This window comes from Apteryx mantelli, chromosome 4 (genome assembly GCF_036417845.1).
Source record: "Apteryx mantelli isolate bAptMan1 chromosome 4, bAptMan1.hap1, whole genome shotgun sequence".
Classification (NCBI taxonomy): domain Eukaryota; kingdom Metazoa; phylum Chordata; class Aves; order Apterygiformes; family Apterygidae; genus Apteryx; species Apteryx mantelli.
In genome coordinates, this window is record NC_089981.1 from 86,191,741 (window position 1) to 86,207,059 (window position 15,319).

At 43.0% G+C, this 15,319-nt stretch overlaps 1 protein-coding gene across 1 annotated transcript; it reads right to left on the reverse strand.

Annotated features, from left to right (window-relative positions):
* On the reverse strand, positions 1-13,529 carry CGRRF1 (cell growth regulator with ring finger domain 1). Its single transcript, XM_067295154.1, has 6 exons — positions 13,372-13,529; positions 8,237-8,376; positions 6,693-6,870; positions 6,353-6,500; positions 2,762-2,869; positions 1-1,356 (listed from the first exon to the last, which is right to left on the reverse strand). The coding sequence occupies exons 1-6, from the start codon at positions 13,473-13,475 to the stop codon at positions 1,006-1,008; spliced, it is 1,029 nt and encodes a 342-aa protein (XP_067151255.1). The 5' UTR covers positions 13,476-13,529; the 3' UTR covers positions 1-1,005.
* Positions 13,530-15,319: the final 1,790 nt, after the last annotated feature.

A 15,319-nucleotide genomic window follows, 5' to 3' on the forward strand; every position in this document is an offset into this window, starting at 1 on the left:
TTCTCAACAAGCCATTTTTATTGCTTTTGACAATACACCATTGGAAACAAATATTTTCTTCTGTTCTTTAGCTTCTTTCTTTATTAGAGTAAGTAAATTTCCTGGGACTACTGATAGGAAAGAAAAAGTAAACAGTTAACTTGTTCTCATCCAGTCTGACATTGCAAATACAAAAGTTGGAAATTTGCAAAAGCAGGCTACTCCTGTAAGAATAACGCAGCAACACTGCCCAAGTTACCACTCTGTGGAGTAATTAGCTAACATTCACATGGAGAGCAAGTTCTTATAGCCCGTTGCTAACAAGGCTGAAGGCCTGCACCTCAAGATAACTTTGTGAAGGCTCAAGCTTGAAAGCATCAGTGAGGTTCAGTTCAAGTCAACAATAATCCACAAGAATCTCTCCACTGATTCCAGTGGGCTTTGGCTCAGGTCCCTCCCCCCCCCCCTTCAAAACAGCAGAAACATTTAGTGTCCTGAATGCCTTCAACTCCCAGCTCCTGCCACAGTCCAGCCTTCATCTACAAAATAAATACATGGATTTAACAATGAAGATTTACTTTCCTTCATTTGTCACATTCTGTAAAGTGCAATGTTTCTAAATTATACTGAATTAAAATGATATATTGCTCTGGTATTTTAAATATAATAAATATAGAAAGAGCTGTGTGCACTTCAATGCCACTTGTAAGTTTTATTCTTTGTTAGTAGATAAACTAAATTTAGTAATCAAAATAGCCTCCAATAATACTCCATGAAAAACTAGTAAGAAGTTATAAAAATAATCACATCCTTCCAAGATATCCTACGTACTTCTCCTGTCCACACTGCAGAGAGAAATGTACTGTTCTTGTGGGCATATGGAGCAAAGATGAATACGGAAACTGAAAATTACTTTACAATTAAAAGCAAACCCTACAAGTTAATGCTACATATCCTTCCATGAACAGTCTGCTTTCTACATTTAATCTTGAAGCATACAACTCAATTCTTCTATTTTTTCCTCCATTAAAAAACTCTTCCAGGGAGAACATCTTGCAAGACACGGGTTGATTCATCTTCATCTTGCTCCTTTTTACTGCAAAGTGGAAAAGATTCTTGAACAAACTGCCTACACATTGGACACTGCTGAAAATACTTAATGCAGCCATCACACAAGCATGTGTGCCTACAGGGGAGGAGCACCCAGTTCACTGTGCCATTCTGGCAAACAACACAGTCTTTACTACTTTCTTCATGCAATTCTGATTCATCTTCGGCCAGCCCGACCTTTTCCAGCAAGCTTCTGTCAGTGCTTGCCTCACCAGGGGAAGTATCGCTCAGAGATGGTGCAGTACTGTTTGCAGACATGAAGAGTTGCTAAAATACACATAAACACACACACAAAAAAAATCAGCAGAAATCAACAAACTCTCCCCCCACACCTGAACATGCCAAGCAGGTTGCGCTAGGTCAGATTCATCGGGTTCCACTGGGAGAAATAGTGACAGACTCGCTCTTGCGTGAGCCAAGACAGTTTCTCAGACTTCAGTTACATATAATCCGGATGCATTGAATGATACAAAACACCGGGAAAATATTAAGGATAAGATGTCAAATCTTAGCTGAATCAAATCAATGTACATGCATGAACCTTACTAGAATTGCACAGATTTTGAACGCTACGGCTTTGTGCTTTCTGGCATATCATTCTCCATGCCTGGAGGGAGGCTTCTATCCCCTTCTACCGAACGGGTACCCACCATGCCTTCAAATCTACTTCATTCAACCCATTCTGCTTCCCGTTGTGTTGCAACCTCTGTTTCCTTTTTGTTTTATTTTATATGAAGCGCAAATTCTTCTGGGCATGATGCATTACTAAAGCCAGTAAACTAATAAGCACACAAAGGTGCCCAAGTAGTGCGCAGTACACAACTACACTTCAAAATGTAGCTGCACAGTTGTTTCTGTCCACAGTTTCAGCAGTATTTTTATAATGGTAACAATACATGAAAATAAAGCTTAAGAGAAAGAGCCTACCTGGAACAAATACTTCAGTCAAAAATGGCCAGGACAAAAATTTCTTGGGACAAATCTGTTTCTGAATGAATGCTAATCAAGTCAATAGAATTAATCTGGCCAAATGTCTAACTGATCAATATCGTAAGTTATTTTCATTATCACAGTAATACAGAAATGGTATAGAATCACATCATCAACTACCTAGCAGGAACAGAACAAAGATCGTCCCACAATACGCACAGATATGGGAAACAGAACAGGAATGATGAGAACGTTGATTAATCTCTGCTCTGTGCTACGCAGAATCCTAATCTTTGTGCACGACTGCAGTAAAAGGAGATTTTAGGGAGAAAAGCAAAAAGTAATGAGACTTCTGAGATTTTGATGAGACGCTCCTCCCAATCACTAGGGCAAAATAGGAGAAAGCACTTATTTGAGAGACTAGCAAATGTTCTATACAGGTGACAAATGTTCTATAGGGAGGAAGCATTCAACAGCTAGTTAAGTTATTACTGCTTTAATAAGCAGACAGGGACTCGTAGACTAGAAACAAATCTAGGTACTCTTAGTATTTTCATATAAAATATTTTTGCACAGCAGCTTTGGCTGAAATTACTTAACTAATAAAATAATTTTAACTATTAGCGGTTCTTTGCATGACAACAAAAGACTTGTACTAACTTAGTATACTGAAAGCCTACACAAACTAACTTAACACTGTAGCCCAAGTAAAACGACTCAGTTCATGCTCAGTTCAGCTTACCTTAAGATCATGGTATTGACCTTGGGCTAGAAGTAGATACTGATATAATATTCTGCAGGAAAGTCTGTAGCTCTCGTCAGGAACATGAATTACAGCCACCATTGATATCTACCAAAAAAAAGTTTTATTTAACGCTTTTTCTTTTCACATACATGATTTGTTGATTTGTATAGAACGCAGGGTCTGTATGCTTGAAAGCATATTTACTTTGTTCTTCTGACCTGCTAATTTCCTTAGACAATCAGGGCTGCAACAATATTGACTTTAAGTATAGAGAAAAAATGCTGGACAAGGTAAAAACAGTATGTGGCATAAGACAGTGCTTTGCGGAGTTTCAGCTTTCTGAACTGGTTTTATACGGAGTTCTGCCAAGGACAGTTTACACTGGAGTCACTCTCACTGCTCTTACCTAATGGAGCAAGGCACAACCAAAAAGCACCAAAGCACACGAAGTCCTCTTAACGTTACACGCTTATGCAGCTGAGGTAGGACTTACATAGCCATGCATGTGCCTCGTAGCAGCTACCTGCATAATAATTTCATCCGGGAGGAGCAGCTCCTAGACCCCTCTGAGCACAGAGGCTAAGTTCTGATGAGCCCTTCCTAGACAGAAGTGAAGTTGACAAAATCCAAGGATTTGCCTACAGTAATCTAGCCCCAAGCAAGTGCAGGGCACCTAAATCCAATACAGTGCACTCTTCCGCAGCTGCAATCCAGCCTGCCTCCAACACAAGAAATAACACTGTCAACTGAATTCTGAGTGCAGATTTATAGGGGAACATATAAAAGGCAAAATCTTCTCCACTTCTCTCTCTCACTTCCCTCACAAACACACAGACTTTATTTTTTAGACTCCAAAAAGCATTTAGAAGTGTCACTGATTGGCTTGTAAACTGAGTAAGCACAAGACAAAATTCACTGAAAAGGATTATTAGAGGACCCCATGGGTTGACTTCACTTCACTTCACCTAATTTGTCACTTCACTTTTCTGAAAATAAAAGCACTCTAAGCTTGCATGCTGTGTTTAATACCCTTTCCCTGCCCAAATTACATAATAGCCCCAGAAGGAAGGAAAGAAAGAGTGAAATTCAATATTATTGTCGTTCCCAGAAGCTGTCATATGAGAAATGAAACCTGCAAGATAGTTTTTTGGTTTTTTTTTTTTCAAATGAGCATGGCAAATCAAACTTGCACTTCGAAAGCCACTATATGGCTAATTAAAAGCAGAGATTAAATGTATGTGTACATATACATATATATGTATTTATACTAAATGAATTTACTATCCTTTGGCAATAAGATTTTTTTTTTAAAATCACAATGTAACATATAGTTTCATAAAGATTTGTTAGTTTAGTTTTAGAACTCAAAAGCTATTAATTTTCCATTAAAATGACAGCTGTTGTATTTTGATAATAAGAGTTTAAAAGCTAACTTCATGGAATCACAGGATGGTTGAGGTTGGCAGGGACCTCTGGAGATCATCTAGTCCAACCCTTCTGCTCTAGCAGGGTCACCTGGAGCACATTGCCCAGGATTGAGTCCAGATGGCTTTTGAACATCTCCAAGGAAGGAGACTCCACAACCTCTCTGGGCAACCTGTTCCGGTGCTCTGCTACCCTCACAGCTGCTGTGAGTGTTGCTCTCAGCGCACCAGTGTATTTGCATTACGGCATCCCACCATAACACAAGTACCTTCTCAATGACTGTGTGTCCTCAATTAATAGTTTGTTCAGAAATCTAGCCCATTTTTTGAACTGTGAGTAGGACCACTTCCTAATGCAAGTGTCTCCAGCTTCAGCTTCAAGTTACTGTCCCCTTATAATGCTATCCTATCATATAGAAATATATATTTATACTATATACTATACTATATATTATAATCTAGCAGAAATGCTATGCTGTATTTGATTACAGAATCCCTTTCCCATGAGCACTGGATATTTTCCTCTCTATGTAAATACCTGTACACCATAATCAAGCTACTTCTCAGTCTTCTGTTTTATGCATGAGGCCTGAGACCTAAATCTTCCACTTCAGCCCTTGCAGTCTTCAAATCATTTCTGTAACTGCCTTCTATGCTTACTCATTCTAGTTTTCTGGAGCTAGAGGAGAGTTCTGGCATAGAACCAAATAGGTACGATACGGCCACAAATACATTCAGGATGAAAATTAGAGGACAGTTTCTAACTCCCAGAAAAGAGATTCTGGAACATCATCTGTGACAGAGACAAAAAAAAAAAAAAAAAAAAATCTAATTTTAAGATGGAGCTTCATGCATTGATGTGAGAAATCATACCATCCCTTGGGGTAACAGAATACTGGCTGCAGGGGCAAAGGTCCCTTTCCCTACCACGCTTGCATTTCACAAGTCTCTTTCAATATTAGCTGGCTTGCAAGGAGTTCAGGTACAGTTATTTCTTTGACCACATTAACAGATTCCAATCATGTTCCTTTCCTCCAAAACCAGGGGAAAAATACCTCCCTCACTTTCCTTCCATCCCTTTCTTCTGAGTTAAGGAACGAAAAAGTGGTGCTACAAATTCATCTCCATGCTAATATCAAGCACATTCAAACTCAAATTTACAGTTTCTTTATATTAAGCTAAACCAAGCTCTAAACATACATAGACATGCAGATCTGAGAAATAGCTGGGGGAAAAAAACTCTTGAAGGGGAGGGTAGTGGGGCAAGGCAGTCCTAAGGTCAGTGACAAGAAGCCATGGACAGGCATCGGATGGAAAGGGAACACAGGAGTTCTCCTAAGTACCACTGTGATCACAAACAGTTTCCAAATGAGTGTATAGAAGAAGGTTTGGTGGGCTTAGGCAGCTTGCTTCTGAGTTTGTATGTATTATTGTTCATGCAGTTAGAGCTATCAGTTTATCAACCAAATAACAGAGAAAAAGATGAGAGATGTTCCACATTGCTCCAGAAAGAATCGATTTCTAGTAAGAGCCAGATTTAGAAGGGGTATTAAACTGCATGTGACAAGGCTGAAGTTACTTAGACTGTAAGGGATTAGGAGGAGACCTTTCTGAGGAGCTGAATATCTCCTATCAGTCTGCTGCAGGATTTTCACACCTTCCTATAAATGACCTGGGGCTGGCTACTGTGAGACACAATGTACCGAACCACACAGATTCGCGCCTCTTGCAGGAAGGTAATTTCTATGTTCCTCGTGTTCAAGCCAGAAATCAGCTCAAGTATCTGGGCGAACGCTAAAAAAAAATTACTTTTTTGCCAAGAGCAATCCGAAACACTGTATCAGCTCAAGAGCTCCACCACAGGTTTATGGGATCAGAACTGAGAAATAGCTTAGCAACCCCCCACAACCCTAGCTCATCTGACCACAGAGAAGACCTTTGCAGATATGAGCTCTGTGAAAATCATAAGCATCTTCTGAACGGCATACACACATTTTTATACAATTATCCTTGCCACCCTGCCATGGAGTCGTCAGTGACAAAGCTTGTGACTAAATTCTAAGAGCCAAGGAAAGGAAGTCATTTTATTCCAGACTAGATTTGCCTCCTGAAGCATTCAGAACTTAAATAAAGCAGTCCTATAATATATTCTTATATTACTTACAATATCATATATTTCTCTGTCTTCTTCATCTGCTAAAGTCAACAAAGCTATCAGCGGATAGCGAGATCTAGGCACTGGGCCAAAATCGACAACTTGAGCATCTTCTGGTAACTGACAACATTTTTCTTCCTTGTCATTTTTTTTTATGCTTTATTTGTGTCAAGGAAAACAACTGGTGTCTCTGGAATTGAAGACAAATATGACGTTTGCACAAAGACTATTTTTTGTCATATGTGTTCATAAATATATTCTGCCAAAAACTGCTGAATGCTCATGAGTCTCAACTCTCCCTGTGCCAATAAATTAGCATATTTTGTCAAAACAAATTTAAAAAGGATACAAGTACTGTTGTCGATAGAGGTATTCGCTGTATAGAGCATCCTCTAACGCCTGAGGAGTCTTTATTCTGAAGCAGTAGACATGTTTCTGCAACGCTTCGTGGAGTTTTTGAACACTGCAGCCCCAGTAGCATGTAAGAATACAGTCTTCCAGGCAGTCAGGTGCCAGTGTTACACCCTCTTGCAGAAAGAAGATAAGGACTTCATTAACTTCATTAAATCACCAATGTGCAGGAATTCTGGAATTGCTAATTGTAGATTCTTAAAAAGGCAACAGGCAGAAAACAACTTCATTGTCCCAGATTTTTATTATTCTAATTTAATCTTTTAAAGTTTAGGCTAGGTTGAGTGCTTATGAAAGTCAACAGAGACGAGGAAGTGGGTGCAAGGAGATAAGATGGCTGATCAAGCTAACAAAAGCAGCACATGTGCTCTTTAGGTAGGGTGAGTTTTAACTGCTGGTACCATTTTACACGTTCACTGTCAGACACCAGAGCACATCCCCTGCCCCAAAGGACATTCCTTCTTTAGATAATATTAATTGGATCCCTGGCCTACAACACCCTCTGTTGTTTCAGAAAGCATGGGGCCCTCTTGATTAAGCAGAGGGAGGATAAGGAGAGGATCTACATGCTCCATTTCTTTTCTCATTCCTTAGTGCGATAAATGCCAGACTGAGCCATTAGAGCTAGATTTTTAAATGCCCAGTGGTGCAGATTTGCAAGTGTTTACCTCCTACCTAGGAAGCCAAGAAAGAAGCAGATCTCAAAAAGAACCGAGTAGCCAACACATTAACTTCTAAACACTTACTGCACAAATAGGAACAAAACTCTTGAAAGGTTCTGCCAAATTCAAGTGTTCAAACCTTCTGAAAAATCCAAGTTATCAGAACACTAAGTTTTTTTTGGGTTGGGGAAGGGGGATATAAAGAATATGCATTAACTGCTCCAGCACTTTTCTTGTTCACAGGAAGGCTTCATGTCTCTGTTGGTGGAAGAGGCTCAGTCTTGCTTACTACTCCCCAACAGTGCAGAAGGGCATGAATTTCACTTTCTGTGCAGGTAGTTTCAAGGATGTTAGGGACTACTTCAGCTCTGATCCACAAAGATTCACAGAAAAATAGTTCCACTGAAATATAGAGATATCTATACTTTTTAAAGTAGTGAACTTCTAAGCACAACTGGAGAACTGGGACTTAGATTTTTAACTGGATGGCATATACTTTGTAATATATGAAGTTTACAAAAACCACCCACAGTAGCTGGGGATCAGCAAGTGTTTTCTTTTTATTATTAAAAATCCATTATAGCAGGAAGTATTTCATTAATAATAAATAGTACATAAATATCCAAATATTTCACATTAGAAAAACACCACACTTATCTGTGAGCTGTGTAAAAATAATTTCTGTTGTAATGATGGATGAAGCATGTTTCTAAGGAACTACTGATCGAGGAAGAGAGAGGGGTTAGAACAAGAAATAAACAGAAAGGACTATTTAGAAACTCAGACTAACAAAAATCAAGCATATCAGAAAACCACTGACTTGTTACTGAAGCTGCAGAAGCATGAGGGATTTCTAACCCAAAAGGATTCTTCACTTGTCTCATCTGCTTTTTCAACACTCTTATGCTGGATTCTGTCTCTTCAGAGTTTCTCAGAATAACGGGAACACCCAAACCAAACCTAAGAGACATGAAAGGACAAGAGCAAATGGGCTATGTTAGCGATGGCATGTTTGAATTGTTCTTCAGCTCTAAACAACAAGCGGCACAACAACTAAAACTAGCTTGGCTTTTGCTAGGACGCACGCATAATACAACCTGCCAATCTGACTGCAGCTTTCTGTGGTAAAAGACGGGAGTCTTAACACTGTTAAATAAAATCTTTAAAGGGAGAATACTTTACTCCTGCAACATTTAAATTAATGAGGATGGTCAATGCCCTCTAGTGGTAAAAATTTTAAGGAAGACCGAGATCCTGGTTTCCCATGTTAATCTTGATTATAAAGATATGTTGATATCAAGTCAGGTGGCTTAAAGCCTCCGCTTTGAGCCAGAACCCAAATGCAAAGTAGTCAAGACTGAATCAAAGCTGAGACTCTAACAGCCCTTCAAAGCTGAAACACGAACATTAGCCCAGCTGATATTCTGAATCTAAAAGGATAATGAAGCAACAGCTTAAAAACTTAAACATCATACGAATCAAAATAAAATCAAAGAAACCAAGATGGAATACTTTGGGACAATTTCCAATATCAATAAAACACCCAGAATTTTCATAGTGCCTCAAGCTTTTAAAGGAGCCATTACAGAAGATCATAATCTACAAAACTTGCTCCGCAATAGACTTGCTTTTATATTTGGCAAAAATAATTAATTTTTAAGGCGACAACCATAACTTTCAGTAACCAAAAATGATTAGAGAAACTGCCCTAGATATGCAATCCGAAGACTATTTTGGAGACTGAAGAGTTTTTCCTAATTGCATTAATCCAGTCCTGACTCAATAGCAAGGCATCAGGAGAGGCTGTGGGAGTCTTTTGTTAATGCATTTTATAAAACAATTATTAATTAGCTCAGGCTGTAGTTTCATGAACTTGGCTTCTGCCACTGCCAGCTGTACTGGTTAAGCCACGGCCTGTTTAAAGGCTTTGAATTTTGGTTTATGCAGCCCTCAGCATACTGCTCGTTTGAAAATCCTGAAACACTCTGCTTCTTTGTAACCAACTTTCCAGCGAGAATGACACGAAGCACAGGCTCTTCCCTGCATCAACTGCTCCCGTTTGGTACACTGAAATAGTAGCTGTCACAGGGAGATGGATCTCCCAAGAATAACTTGAGAAGCAAAGGGTACTACCAACTCAAATGTAATCACTTTGGAAATTGCTAAAGAAATTTCAGGTACAATACAGCTCTGAGCCAAACAGACAATTTTGTGGCTTTGCTACTGCTTTAACCTGTTTTTTAAATCTTCTCTGTCTCCTGTACGAAAGAGATGTTAAATCAAGAAGAAAAGCAGAGCTTTTGCAGTCATTGGGCTCCTAAAAATTGCTGGTTAATTCACGTTGGAGGGATGCCATCTGTAAGGCTAACAGGCAAAAACATCAGACAAAAGTGATTTTCAAGCTGAGGAAACTACTTCAGAGAAAACTTCTCAAAGCCATCCTCAGTAGCAACAACCCGTTCCTGGCAGCCTCACAAATGGTTTCCTTGACCATTTACTGTCTTGCCTGCACGAGGGTCACAGACACCCCAGAAAGGAAAAAGAGTTTGGGGGGGAGGAATCTATACACGTTATTCCATCTTTGATAACAAGAGGATTTTATTTGTGTATAGGAGGAAAACAAAAAACAAAAAAAAAAAGAGTAAACTCCTTTGGTTTGCTACACTTTCACGGAAACATTTGCATTTCTTTAAGATACAATATAGAGCACTCGGCCATATTTAGTTTTGCACATGGAGAGTCAAACCTCTGCCTGATGCAAGTAAACAGGGCTAGGCTGACTCCACTGGGGCTATAATGAAGTACGCCAGTTAAACATCTTACTCATAAGAAACCAGGTGCAGCAGCTGTTTCACTTATTCAGTACCCAAGATTCAATGGAGTTAATCTCTGCGGCAGCACATAAAGATGCCTCCTGTCTTGTGCCATCTGGCTGATTCCGAAGTAAAAACCCTATTCTTTGGAAACTTTCTTCACTGGTCACAAGCAACAGGATAATTACCATGAAAAGCAGTCACAGAAGAAAAGTTGCTAGTTTTAGCAGCAGCTGGTGGCAATAGCCCCTTTCTGTTCAACAAAAAGTTACAGTGCTTTATAAATTTTAATGTAGTATTCTGTCAGTCCAGAGTCAGATCATCAGCTGGTATAAGGAATAATGAACGTCTTCAGAACTGCGTTAGTTTGGGAAAGGCAAGGGCTCCCCATGGCTTTGTTCAGCCGTGAGTTTCTTCAAAGAGCAGTCTTAGAGCTTTGAAGAGGTGCTGTGACCACAGCTTCTCCCGATGCCAACACTCATCTCCAGCTAAACGACAGTTCAGCACAGTATTCAGCCAGCCTAAATTTCACTTCATTCCTATGCCCAGAGCATCTAACGGGCTGGCTCTAGGAAGCTACCGTCTCAGTAACCTACATCGACCCTCTGAGCAGGGCCACGGGTGTCTAAGGCTGGCCATAAAAACAGACGTTCCTCAAATCAGCGCATGATTTTGCAAATGAAAACGATGAGGCATTCATAAGGAGTTGGCGTTTTTCAGGCTGACTTACGCCATCATGAATGAACACATCCATAAAACAGGCTGATGATTGATTCTCAAAATGCTGGGAGCGGGGAAACAAATGTCATTACAGCAATATATCAAGCATTATGTATTCATATAATACCATACGCATTTCTAGTACTCTGTATAGCAAATAAAGGAGTAAGTTGTTTTCATGAGTCCCAGAGTACTTCAGCATAGCTGTAACTGCAGAGACACTGAAGCTGCTTGTAGACTCTTGGTCATACGGCCACAGTACAGCAGAGTTCAAAGGTAGCCGCAAATATCTCTGAAAAGCTGCTCAAATATTCAGACAACATGAACTTCATACTGCTGCATTTTCTCGATTAACAGTTCCTGAGCAAACTAGCTTGAAGTCAGTTTGGGTATATGTAAACTGCAATATTAGTGCAAACATATCTAGAAGCTCTAATTCCGAGGAAAAAAAAAACGCATCTGGACAGTCCTCTGCCCACCCTGTAGCCCTAGAAGCATCAACAGATATATGCAAATGTAAGGATCTGCTGGCATGCCTTTGCATCCGGAGTGCAGCCTAATTCAGGCATTTTACAGCAGTGGATGGCAAAGCATTAAACACAAGCAGAAAAATAATGATTAAATTGATTAAAGATCACAGGTTTTGGATATGCAGGCTGGAAATTTATCTGAATCATGATTCAGTATCACGGATTTTTTTGTAAAGATAGTATTTTTAAGAACTGATGTAGTGAAAAAGGGGAGAGAAGCGGATGGCAACATTATACTATCAGTGCGCAATGGGAGAACGGGAATTTTGAAGAGGATTTCTACCACCCTCTCTCCCCAGGCAGTAATGAGGTGGAGCCGCATCCAGCGGAAAGGTAACAAAAAGGCCAGTCTTGCCTTCACTTACACCTATCCAGCGCTAGGGGAGGCAGTGTAAAACAAGAACAAAACTTTGCACAAAGCATACCTGAAAGATCAAAAGATAACTTTGCTCACATGGAAGGCAATAGATGGCATATGTTTGCCTGGGCCAGTGGCAGCTAACAAAGCGGTATAAACAAGGGAAAGCCTTTGCGCTAAAGGAAAAGTCAGGCAGAGGATTTATAAGCTGCCAAGAGAACAAACAACTACAGCTAAAACATCTGTAATTCCAGGAGAGACAACAGGGAATCCTGAGGCACAGCACTAGAGATACAGCTTGTTAAGCCAGCAGGAGGAGGCGCAGTAACTCATTTTTACTCTCTCCAGAAACCACACATGTGTGGCTTACCCACAACTCCCACATAAAATATTTTGATTGCTAATCAATGCTCTCCCCTTGATGAATATTCGCATTTGCATTCATGGACAATCCTGAACTGGCAGGGAAACAGAGAGAGCGGTGCTACGAACAGACATTTGAGGGCCTGCTTCTGAAAGAGGGAGCGATTACACCTTTGCGGAATCCTCTCAGACACCAGTAGGAGAGGGTCTTCCACTCGTCTCCCCTCGAGACACCTCTGCAGGTTCAGCTGCTTCAGGTTCTCCTCAACTCGCCTGAAACGCCTCCTTCTCCTCTGAGCTCTGCCTGTGGAGCAGACTGGTGTCCCGTCAGCGCTCCTGGGGAGTCTAGCACCCCGCTGAGCCCTGCCGCAAAGCCTGCCAGACGTGACGCCCGCCCGGGCTGCAGCCAGGCGCCTTGCTCCACGTCCGCCCACTTCGGCTGCCGGCGAGACCGGAGACGTCCGTCCGCACTAGTGCCAAAACCTGCCCTCGGAGCCGCCGCTGCCGACCCCCTGCTCCCGCACCGGCGGATCCCTCCCAGCCGTGCGCGGCCTCTGCCGCACCGTTCACACCTGCCTCTTGCAGCCCCGCCAGCCCCTCTTCACGCCTCCTGCGCCAGACCCTCCGTGTCCCCACACCCCACTGACAAACCCTCTGTGCCCCCACACATCCCACGGACAGACCCTCCATGCCCTCACACATCCCACGAACAGACCCTCCGTGCCCCCACACCGGGGACACCCCACACCCCACTGACAGACCCTCCGTGTCCCCACACACCCCACTGACAGACCCTCCATGTCCCCACACACCCCACTGACAGACCCTCTGTGTCCCCACACACCTCACTGACAGACCCTCTGTGTCCCCACACACCCCACTGACAGACCCTCCGTGTCCCCACACACCCCACTGACAGACCCTCTGTGCCCCCACACCGGGGACACCCCACACCTCACTGACAGACCCTCTGTGTTCACACACACCCCACTGACAGAACCTCCGTGTCCACACACCAGCGACACCCTACACCCCACTGACAGACCCTCCGTGCCCACACACACCCCACTGACAGACCCTCTGTGTCCACACACACCATCGGACCCCCACGGGGGCCCTCTGCCCCCCACGGGGGCTGCCAGGCCCCCCCCGGCGGCAGCGCCGCACTCACCAGCCCAGCACCAGGCCGCTGGTGACGAGGAAGCAGATGAAGACGACGGTGATGTAGAAGAGCGGCGAGTACTCGTAGAGCGTGACGAGGAACACGGTGGCCATGGGCCCGGGCCGCCCCCCCCCCACCGGGCAGCGGCAGCGCGCGCCACCCGCCGCCCAACCGGCCCCGCTGCCGCCCGCGCCCCCGCCGCCCGCGCATGCACGTGCGCCTGCGCAGCGCCGCGCGCCTGCGCACTGCAGCCGCGACGCCGCTGCCCGCGCCCTGAGTTGGGCGGGGCTGCGTTGCCTAGTGACGGCGCCCGGCGGCAGGGCGGCGCCCGGCGGCAACGGAAACCCGTCGCCGCGGCGGCAGGTCCGGCCCGGCCCGGCCCGGCGTGGCGCTACCCCCGCCGCCCTCGGCCGCCTCCTCCCGCTGGACCCAGCAGCACCGAGCCGCCACACCGAGCTCGCCTTGCCGTGCGGCTAACGTCCCTCCGACCACTACGCTCAGATTTGAGAATTCATTTTACATTTCCCGTGTTTTTCTAATGCAAAGTCTTACACACTGGCTTAACACTTAAAATCTGATTTTTCCCTGGCAGTACGTTAGCACCATATGGCTGTTCTTACGGATCTGAAGAGCAAAGGGACTTCAGGAAGCAAGCGTGTTTTTCCTTCAAATAAGGAAGTTCGGCTGCATCGATGCTCCCGTGTAGTCTGAATAAAGCATTTGAATAAAGTGTGTGCACCCATCGCTGCGTATCCCACACAGCCCTCCTTACACCGAAATCATCCTCGTTCCTTCATTTGACTGGTTCAGCCCCGGCACTTCGAATATCGAGCTCCAGTAAAGAAATGCTTCCAAATTCTTCCTATGACCTTTTAAACAGAGTGCACAAAACACGTGCAAATACCTTTTGCATATTGGAAGGAACAAGCTCCCTCCCTACACGCTACAGCACAAGGAAATATCTGCAGTTAAGGACACACTGAGATTAAGACACTTAAATAGCTACTTGGCAATGCTACGCTTCCACAGGGTTTACTTAATTCCTGCTGCAAATGTGCAATTTTGTCTTACGGATCTGGCATTTAAGTCATTAATATCATTCACCTGAGGCCATAACTGAGGTGTTAAGTCTTCATATATGCTTTTGTTCTTGTTTAGGAAGCAGATGAGGTGATGGCTTATTTTATTTCTCGGTGTTACAGGATCTTTGAGAAACAAGGCATTTTCTTTTCTCTCGTAACAGTCCAAATTTCCAGCAGCACAAAAAAGGCCAGCTATTTTCCCCAACACCAGGATGGACCTATACCAACAGCCTATTATGGAAGAGAAGTTCGTCTAGCATTCGCTGCTTGTATTTGTGATTTGCTGAGTCCAAATGCTGGTTTACTTCCAGAATTACTCTCAGCTTTTGTAAGCAAGTAGTCCCCGACCACGACGTTCTCCTCTTTCATGTGTATGTATGTACCACAATTAATGTTAGACTTGGACTCTAATTTGGGGGAAAATTTTGGATGTCACCTTCTCAATACAAAGTAGTCCCCCTGCAGCGCAAATAAACTACAGATTTTTCTCATTCAAATAAAACCAGCATGGAATCAGGATGCACTTTCAGGATTTCAATGAGCATCACTGAAATCAAAAAAATAATTTGGGAAACAAAATCTCTAAAGAATGCGAGTAATTACTGTGTTTACAAGTTTCCTGTGCCTATCACGATGGGCGCACAGCACCTGATACAAGCACAGCTGTAGTATTATTTTTAGTACTGAAGATTAATAGATACTGGCTGTATTACGGCTCCAGTCCCGCAGTAACTTCGGGCAGAATACTGCACCATTAAAGGTAACGGGTTTCCACAGACAAAGCTCTCCCAAGATCAGGGTCTAAATATTCAGCCCTTTCCACATTTAAAGGGGCATCAACCACCGAGCAACAAAATTGCTCTTCTATTTCCGTT